The sequence below is a fragment of the Pyrgilauda ruficollis genome, unplaced genomic scaffold (genome assembly GCF_017590135.1).
Source record: "Pyrgilauda ruficollis isolate IOZ18807 unplaced genomic scaffold, ASM1759013v1 scaffold2, whole genome shotgun sequence".
In the NCBI taxonomy this organism is placed as follows: domain Eukaryota; kingdom Metazoa; phylum Chordata; class Aves; order Passeriformes; family Passeridae; genus Pyrgilauda; species Pyrgilauda ruficollis.
The window spans coordinates 11,268,821-11,278,836 of record NW_024519206.1 but is presented as its reverse complement, the minus strand read 5'-3'; the positions used below and the strand labels follow the sequence as shown (position 1 = coordinate 11,278,836).

The 10,016-nt window shown below is 43.6% G+C and overlaps 1 protein-coding gene across 1 annotated transcript; it reads left to right on the top strand.

Annotated features, from left to right (window-relative positions):
* The first annotated feature begins 6,817 nt into the window (after positions 1 to 6,817).
* Positions 6,818 to 9,291, top strand: LOC121352975 (cytochrome c). The gene is made up of 3 exons (XM_041466449.1): positions 6,818 to 6,973; positions 7,735 to 7,911; positions 8,056 to 9,291. Exons 2-3 carry the CDS (start codon positions 7,743 to 7,745, stop codon positions 8,202 to 8,204), a joined length of 318 nt encoding a protein of 105 aa, XP_041322383.1. The 5' UTR covers positions 6,818 to 6,973; positions 7,735 to 7,742; the 3' UTR covers positions 8,205 to 9,291.
* The last annotated feature ends 725 nt before the right edge of the window (positions 9,292 to 10,016 follow it).

Genomic DNA, 10,016 nt, shown 5'->3' with positions numbered 1-10,016 from the left:
AGAGATACTAGCAAAGAATCATGGCACAAATCACTTATGACTTTATTCATGTGTGAGATCTTCAGAAGGTTAGCCAGGACAGAGTGCCCCAGCAGTGCACTATTTTCTGGGCAAGTATTCTGAGTACAAAGGACTCCAAGGCTACCAAAAGGATACAACTAAAATGACATGACAGGAGTCAGAGACCTTATTGTCTGTTAGGACAGGATACTCACCTTCTATCTCACTTTCACACATTTCAGAAACAATGAGACTTTGAGTTGTTAAAACAGAGGTGATTTATGCATTTATTAGGACACAAGGAGAGTACAGGAGAGCATCTAGAGGACAGTACAAAAATAACTGAGCACCATAATAACAGCTTAAATTTAAAAGTGAAGTATGAAGAAACTTACTGCAAAGAACTGCTGATGACAACTCAGCCATAAATGGGTTTTTAGATGGTTGTTACCTGCTGGAGCAATTATTTTAAAACAAATGCAGACCCCTGGCTTTTGCTCTGCCTCTAGTACAATTCAGGACAGCAGAAAAGACAAATATTGTGTTATTTGGATATCTTGCATTTAGTTTTGTTCAGCACACTTCCTAAGTAACAAAAAGCAAAAAAGTCTGGGAATATGATGAAGGCAAAAAGATTGACATAATTTTTTAAAGCCCTAGAGACATGTCCTAACAGCATAAGAAAAACATCTTCCACACTAGCAGTTTGGATTAAGTGTTCTCAGAGCTCTGAAAGTCCATGCCTTAGGATTATAAACTCATCCTGGGTAGTTTTTTGTGACTGCAAAACAGCCAGCATTCATCATTGTCAGAAACAGCACTAAACCCCCAATCTGGTCTGATAGAACACTTGACAGATACCTGAAGAAGTCTGATGTAAAAAGAAGCAATGAAGCTGGGCTGTTAAAATCTGATTCTAAAACTACCAGCCAGGTGATTACTTGGTGACCAAACTCATGAAAACTTGACACAACAGGCAGCAAAACAAGCATAAGATCCTTACAGGGAGGAAACCCACCTGTCCACTGACACAAACACCCCACGTGTTCCACCACATGCAGGAGTGACTTCCTTCTCAATGAAGAAGACTATAAAGAAGACAATCCATGAACGTGTTGTCTCGGGACTTGGTCAGGCTTCACATTCAACAGTTCCTCCATGTGCTGTACACAGAGGCCTCGTAGCTCTGCAGAGAACTGGGTTTACACTTACAAAAATTAAGCCTGCCAAAGCACACCAGTTCCACTTCTGTCAGAGAGTGGAGAGAAATTTGCTAGTTTATGGCCTTATCTCTATTTACGTTATAAAAGGCTTCTCCTTTGAAAATTCTAAGGTGAGCAAAGCTTTTATTTTTAAGATTCTCATGTGACTCTTGGGACCATACTAATGCTCATATTTCAAGCAAGCTCCTCCTGTCTGGCCTATACCTTAGACACAAGAACTGCATAGGCTTTAGTAGATTACATTAAATTAGCACATCATCATTACATAAGGAGACACAACCATACAAATCTCCTTACAAAAGGACTCTTAATTTTAAGCTTTTCTTGGGGCTAAGTTGATGCTTTGGAGACTAGTTTCAGAATGTCTGAATTTAGGCTTGTGCAGAGATACTTCCCACTCTACAGCTTGGATTATTCAGAACACTACATCCCAGATGATCATGGATACACAAAGCAAATGTGTTTTTAATGTAACTAATTGTCATCCCCTCCAAATAGGATATTCCAGTAATTCTCCCATCTGTTTGATTCATTACCAAAAAAAAAAAAAAAAAAGGAAAATGGGGTAGTTTTGACCAACTACTTGCCATCCAAAAGTTAAAATTGAGGCCAGTAGAAATTACTGTTATTGTAGCACGTTTCTTGTCAAATGCAATCAGACTTTCAGACAATGTTCAAGGACATTTATTACACCTCTATTATTTTAAGCTTTCCAGGAAACTGTGGCAGACTCCATAATAGCATGAGACTAACTCTAAAGTTAAAAACATAATGGACTTGATAAAAGAATCTCCTTTTATTTGCCTTTCATTTGTTGAAGACCTAAAGTTAATTTTTAAGTTCTTTTCCAAAGAAAGAGTTATGTCTTTAAGAAAAGCTGAACTTCTGGAAATTTGCTGGGTCTTGAATCTTTCAAATGTGCATGACCTTCTTCGTTAACTTAATTCATTTTGTCCTTGAACTAAAAAAGTTTGGTTTTTTGGGTTTTTTTTTTTTGTTTTTTTTTGGGTTTTTTTTTTGTTTTTGTTTTTGTTTTTTGTTTTTTGTTTTTTTTTTTTCTAAATTGCTATCTTGAATCACCTCTCTTTTTAACCTACTTTCACTATGGAAACTGGATTATAAGGATTCAGAATGATTTTTCTGATAGTAAACCAGAAGCAGTCCCATCCTAGGACAAGTCTTGCATTCAGTCCTTTCTTGCTATTCCATGCTTCAGTGCAAATTACCCCAACTTCATGCAGGTATGTTATACTCACTACTCTGTACTCATTCAAACAAGATGTCTATGTTGTGTTACTTGTCTCAAACCACCATCTTATTACAGAGAAGTTGTATCCCACACATCTTGTTTTGAGGCCCAAGGTTATTTATCTGTGAGCCCACAGATAAGAAGGCATTTATCAGTCTGCAGGCAGCTACTGGGGCAAGTGCTCAAGCAGGGCAACCCTGTATCTCCACACAGTGAAGGCAGATACTGAGTCCATGTTCTCAGTTTGAGGTCTGTGCTTGTTTTAAGTGACAAAGAGTGACTCTGAACCCTGGATCTCCTTATCTACACAGTTCCCCACAGGCCAGATGAATGACAGACACTTCTACCTACCCCAGTCCTGGGGACACTTTATCACACAATAAATGGCTGCTGAATAAATCTTTATACCTGAGGCTTAGAACCACAGCATCAAGGGATGGTCAAAGTCCTTTGCTATTTTCACACCTGTTAAACTCATCAGTAAATTTATCACTCGGTAAGCCATGGCATTATAATGGTTGTGCAATTGATTCAGCTAGGAAAGCTTGGCACTCTTCCAGCTTCCCCACTTGCTTTCTACTCTGGCTGGATTGGCTGTCTCTCCCTCTGCCTCCTGAAATTTCTTTTACAGCTCATTGCGATGCTGAGCAGCATTGCCTCACCCTGTGCCTAAGTGGAACCTACAACATCCTGGCCAGGCAATTCTCATCACTTGGCACTTAAGAGACATTCTTATGTCCCTTAGTGCCAAGTAGTTGCTTTCACAGTTTCACAAAACCCACTTTCCAAAAACACAGGAACAGTGGAAAGAACTCCAAGTTCTGCCTTCCTCTGTCAAGATCAACTCTTTCAACTGCCACTCTATACATTGGCTGTGGAAAATATTTTTATGTCCCACTCCCAAATAATTGGTCTTTATAACACAGGAATGAGACAGTATATCAGAAGTTCTTTAAAATGTGGGAATAGTTTTTTCCTTTTCAATAATGGCAATTAAGCATTGAATGCAATCCAGATACTCAAGTCAATGTAACACTTGTCATTAAAAAAAAAAAACCACCACAACATTGTCAGAGACAACTGCACAAAGAATAACTACACTGCCACAAGAAATAACTAAAAGCAGTCCTTAAAATAAACCCGAGAAATGTTTGGTAAAATATTACACAAAAGTAGATGCTAGGCCAATATTTAGCTTTGTCTTAAGAAGGAATACAGTCACCTTTAGGAACTGCAGCATCTCAGAGACTGCCCTTGCAATTGTTTAAAGCAGTAGCAAAACTGGCTTCTCTGTCTTAGACTATATAAAACACAACAAGCAGTAGAGATTAGAGGCACACCATTTGTCAGGCATTTTTATTTCCTTTTGAGTCTCTAATGCTTTTCAACTTTGCTCCCTACCTGTTTGGGTGAACAGGTCTTCCCCCAGAACAGCCTGTAAAAGACATAATAAACATAAGGTCAGCAGTATATTCCAAGTGATAGGACTTGTACCATAAAAGTGTAGAAAAGTAACCCTGAACCCATACATTTGCCACTGCAGGATATTCCTTTCTGAAGGATACTAGCATAAAAAACTTTTCAAGCCCAGCCCAGAATAACTCTTTCATCTTTATAAACTGGACTTTGAAAAACTCAAGAAGAGGATATACCCTTCTCCCAAACAATTCCAAAGGCAAAGATAAAATCAGAAGAAAGAAACAAAAAAAACCCACAGGTTTTCTGAACTGCTTCAGTACAGTTTAGAAATCACAATGGTGAAAATCAGTCAGTACTGCTTTGTGATCAGGTAAGATTTATGACTCAGGTCATAACTCCAACAGTTTCTTAAACCAGCTCACACCACAAGGACTCCAGCACAAATCACACACTGCCCAGTGCTGGCACAGTTTACTGATAACCAGCAACAGCTCAGGGTTGTCCCACTTCCACATGGTAAGGTGATGAAAACAGGCCAAGGTACTCAAGCTGCTCAGGGATGAGGTGATGATTTCCACAGGAAATGGGTTCTAAGTTCTTTGTCAAAGACCAAACCAGAAGTTTAGCACAGAGTTGAGAAAAAAAAATCACACATTCTCCTGAGTTCCAGGTCATAACTGAAGGTCCATAAGGCAGGGCTACCTTTTTTCTTTTATTTGCAGTGTCCCTCATAAAGAGATCTGGATGCTTCCTTTGACATGTTTTGTTTATTATTGGACTTGACACATTTGGTTTATTTTTTCTTCATTTGGGACAGAATTACATAGAGTTACACACAGAATTCTGATTGCAAAATAACTGTAGTTCCAGTGTGTAATGGTCTGAGCTAGGAAAAAGTATTCCAGGTGTAACCACAGTGAATAACTGAAAGACTAAAACATGAGCCTTCTAGGCAAACCACACCAAGGAAAATAGTCTAATGAATGTTAATGTGTGTAAAGTATAGAGCACTGAAATTGCACCCCGAGTCATTTGAGTTTACTCCAGCAATTCAAACCCACAAAGCCAGGAAAGTCCTGCCGTTGTCTTCAGTGCTGCCTCTGGAAGTCCCACAGCATACTCTGCCCTACACAGGAAGCCAAATGCAGGATTTTACATACATTTCACACATATCTGCAACGTATGTTGCAGATGCCACATTTAGCAGAGAAGCCAAAAATTTCACTATTAGTCTGTTCTATCACAGAACACTGGGCACCTTGAACAACACCAGTTTTACTGTGGCCAGTGAACTGTCAATAAGACAACATAAATTTTTAAAAGTTTAAGAATGCATATTTTGTATATACCTTGTGATTAAGTGTTTAAAAATGCACAAAACCTGTGTCTTGTGATCTAAACATCATGAGCTTTGGAAGGTAATGCACTGTCTGAACTAGGGAGTGATAATTTCTGAATTATCTTGTGAATATCTACAAAATTCTGCCATCAGAGGAACCCTTGATATATTTTTACAGTCCTCACTCCTTTCTGCTTCATGTTGACTCTTCACATGAGCCTTGGCCCATGGGCAATTACAGGGGCACACCCACACCAGTTCCAGGACAACATAAAAGCACACACAGAAAATAAGTGTTTTTCCAATGTCAGACAGTGGAAAATTCTGACAGTTTTTATGCCCATAGTTAAAGCAAACAGTTTGACTCTTTTGAACGCTGGACATTATTACACTGGGCTTTTCCAACAGCTCTTCCTTGCCAAGGAGAGTGAGATGCCAGTCGTGTCAGGAATTCCCCATTCAAATTCTGCTTGGAAGGCCATAATGTGTGAATACTGACATGTCCTCTTTGAGCACTACCACACTGCTGGGCTGGTGTTTGGGATGCTCCCATCCCTTCGTGTGGCAGTCCCTTCCACAACCCTCCCGTCTTTGTCGGAGCAGTGTGGCTTTGGCGTCCCACACGGACGGAGGGTGCGGCCGCACGCCCGCTCCCCTCCAGCCCCTCGTGGGGCCATGCTGGCAGGCGGCCCTGGCCCCCTTCTCCAGGGGGGATTTCGCCTCACTTTGGCTACCGCAACACTTCCACATCATTACTCCCTTGGCTCCCCTGGAGAAGCTTTTAAAACTCATGGACAAGCTGGTGAAGGGTCTGGAGCACAAGCCCTGTGAGGAAAAGCTGAAGGAGCTGTGGGTGTTTAGCCTGGAGAAAAGGTGACTCAGGGGACACCTTATCCTCTCTACAAGTGCCTGAAAGGAGGCTGTAGCCACATGGCCACATGAGGGTTGGCCTCTTGTCCCAGACAACCAGCGACTGGAGGATACAGTCTTAAATTACGCCAGGGGAGGTTCAGGTTGTACATCAGGAAGAATTTTTCCCAGAAAGGGTGATTAGCCATTAGAATGGGCTGCAGAGGGAGGGGGTGAAGTCGCTGTCCTTGGAGGTGTTTAAGACGGGACACGGCACTTAGTGCGGTGGTGTAAATGACACGACGGTGTTCATTCCATGGAATGGACTCGGTGACCGGAGGTGTTTCCCGCCCTCACCGATGCTGTAATTCCGTCACGGCGCCCTTCGCTCCCGCCCTCACCTCACGGCCGCCACAGAGCGCGCGGGACGGCCGCGACTCGCGCTGCGTCACTGCCCAGGCCCCGCCCACCGCTCTCGTCACTGTCTGAGGGCGCCGCGCGACCCTTGCTTCCACTTGCGCTGTGCGCATGCGCCCGCAACGCCGGCGCCCCTCTGCTGCGCGCCCCCTCGGCAGCACAGTGACGTGTGACGTCACTCCGCCACTATTGGAGGGAAGAGGGGCAGGAAGGAAGGAAGTCGGGGGCCCGTCAGTCGCAACCTACCCCACTAGCCGCCGGCGGCGTGACGTCAGCTGATTGTAACCAATCAGCACTCCAGAGGCCGGCGCTTAATTGGTTGTCGCGGCGGAAAGGCGGGCGGCGGGCAGGGTTGGTTGCGGCGGTGCCGGGTTACATAGGGCGGGGTACAGCGTGTCCTTGGGCGCAGACGGAGCGGGGGGTGCCGGCAGCGCGGTCACCGTGTCTGAGGGCTCAGCGGGGCAGCCGGGCAGGCAGGTGCGGCAGGGCGGCCGGGCCCCGCGGGGTGGTGGCGGCTGGCAGGGACGTGGGGCGAGCGGGCGTCGCTCTCGGCCGTCCCGAGCGCCGTTCGCGCTGCCGGGGCCGCGGCCTGAGGCGGCGGCCGGGGTGCGGCGGAAGGTCACCGTGGGGCCGGGCGGCCCCGCCGCGGGCGGGGGCCTGAGGGGAGGCTCAGGGCCTGGCTGGGCGCGGGTAGAGCCGGAGCCGGGCGGTGCGGGCGCCCTTGGGCCCTCCCGCCGCCTCACGCGTGGCTGCCGGCGGGACACCGGGGGTCATCCCGGGTCACGGTGGCAGCCGGGTGCCCTCTGCCCTCCGGCCCTCCCCGGGTGCCTGGCTGGTGCGCTTTTTCAGCTGCAGAGGAAAAGACTGCCGAGAGTCCTCTGCTTTTACACGAGGTCATTCACGACTAGGAAACTCCAGTTACAGCTGTACAAGTTATATCAAATTTTTCTTCAGAAATTGTCGCCGTACCCTTTAAATGCTCTGGGGCAATTATTTTGTCCGAGGGAAGGTTTTCCCTGCCCTTCAAGCGTATGTATCACCTTTTGGGTTGTTTCATGCTTCCATATTAATCTTCAAGCCCAGGAGCTGTGACTTTTGGGTAGACAGTGTGCTGGAGCATTGCCAGATTCACGTGCTGCATGTGGTGGTTTTGTAAACCTGCAGGACGCTTTTTAGAGTTTCAGCTGTTGGTGACCTTGAGGTGGCAACACTGACCTCTGTGTGTGTTCTTGGTCTAGTACTGACAATGGGAGACGTCGAGAAAGGCAAGAAGATCTTTGTCCAGAAATGCTCCCAGTGCCACACAGTTGAAAAGGGAGGCAAGCATAAGACTGGACCCAACTTGAATGGCCTGTTCGGACGCAAGACTGGGCAAGCTGAAGGCTTCTCTTACACGGATGCTAATAAGAACAAAGGTAAACTTAAAGCTGCCCTTAGGGGACAAAAATACTCAGTTCTTGGTGATGATTTTAAAAATCTGCCAAAAATTGAGCAGAGGACAAGAGTATAAGGTTTGCTATTTTGAATTTATTAACTGGTGTTTTTTTATCTTCTTTTAGGTATCACCTGGGGTGAGGATACTCTGATGGAGTATTTGGAAAATCCAAAGAAGTATATTCCTGGAACAAAGATGATTTTTGCGGGTATTAAGAAGAAGGGCGAGAGAGCAGACTTAATAGCATACCTCAAAGTTGCCACTGCAAAGTAAAAGTTATCTGCTGCCTTATTTATTTCACAAAGGAGATGGCAATGGAAATGTCTGTGATGAGATTGGTTTTTAAACTTTCTATTTTTACATGTACTGTGTCTAACCTTAAAATCACCCATCAAATAACTTTGCTCACGATGGGTCACTGGAGTACACACTTGTTTGGCAGCCATTAACTTAACAAAGACTATGTAATTGGGTTCAGTCATCCTTGATCATAAAAATTAAAAGAAAATAAATAAACATTTCCTGCCTCTTCATTGTTTAAAAAAAAATGTAAATAATCAAATGAGTAATCAACAGCAGCATAATAGCTTTGACAGCTCAGCTCTTTAACATCAAAAAGCAGAGTCCTTTTTGGCATCTTCTGCCTTACATCTTCTGTTACATTAACAACAAAACAACAAAGGCTATTAAAAAAAAAAACCTAATCCCAGTATAATATTTTTCTAATTTAATCACTGCTAGGTGTTGCAATATGTATTAATCTGTCTAAAGCCTGTGATGAACAGGCATTTCATCTGATTTAAGTTCTATTTGTGAACTGCCAGTTGTGCCCAGCCACTTGCCTTTTATCTAGGGGAAGCATGTTACCTAATTCATTCAGACTTCGACAGCTGCATGCACCTACAGAGTACAACTCCCCTTCAGAAACATCTCCAGTTTTGACGTGTTATTGGTGCCCTTTGCTCAGTAAATCTACTGATCACAGCCATTCTTAGTGTAAGAGAAAGCATCCTGTTCTGGGAATACGACTGCTAGTGGCCAAGCTGAGAGTTACTTAATCTTCTTAATTCAGCAGAAACATTCACCTAAAATTCATTGTTACGGGAAGTTTCAGATGAAGGGGTGGAGGAATGAATGTGGTGGTAGGCTGAAAGACAAAATCAAGCAGTCTTCCTCTGTGCTGGCTGTAGCCACCATCATTACTTCTAAAGGTTCTGTTTCGCACATTGTAAAGCAGTATTTTTAATGTTTTACTTGCGTTTTTTTCATACTAAGTTGTTCAGAAGATTGTATTTACTGTGTACCAACAGTAAGGCATAATTTGGAGCAATCAATATTGTAAATTAAAAAATTAAAAGTCTTGCTTGCTGTATGTGTATGAAATTAAGTGAAAAACAGTGGGAATGCAGAGCAAAGTTGGATGCCCAGGTTTACATCCTTAGGAAACAAGACAAAGAAAAAGCTCCACGTGGAAAAAGGTAAATTCTAATTGAGTTGGTGGGGGAAGTATAAATGTGGCAGTTAGTATTTTGGACCAGAGCCAGCAAAGCTCTTCCAGGGATGTGCTGTTTACCAGCATTTTCTGCTGTGCTTCCAAAGTGAGTGGGAGAAAATTCAAGGTAACTGAAAAGTTGTAGCTGTGCTGTAGGATGGGGCTGCATTTGATTTATATGTAGTAGTGTACTTAATAATGGAATGGCAAAGTGCTTTACTCAGAGGAAATGAGTGAAAAGAACTGAGATTACTGACAGTGGTCTCAGTGTTTGCTATCATATGTGTTGTGATTATTTTTTCTTTCCAGACTAACCTGCAAACAGTATTTCTTGCAGTTATGGATACACTATAAAGCAAGAGCAGTTTTTTTTACTAAAATCTTGTTAACAGAAAATTTCTGTTCCAATTTCCATAAGGGATGTTTGTCACAGCACTTTTCTGGCTATGCAGAACTGAGGCTTTTTCCATGCCAAAGTCCTGATAGAGCAGGTGTAGATACAGAATGTAACTGCACCCAGCTCTGCAGTCTTCCGGGATGATGATGGTGAAGAGAGAGTTGTGACGATTTGTTCCGTTAGCACCTTTATGAAA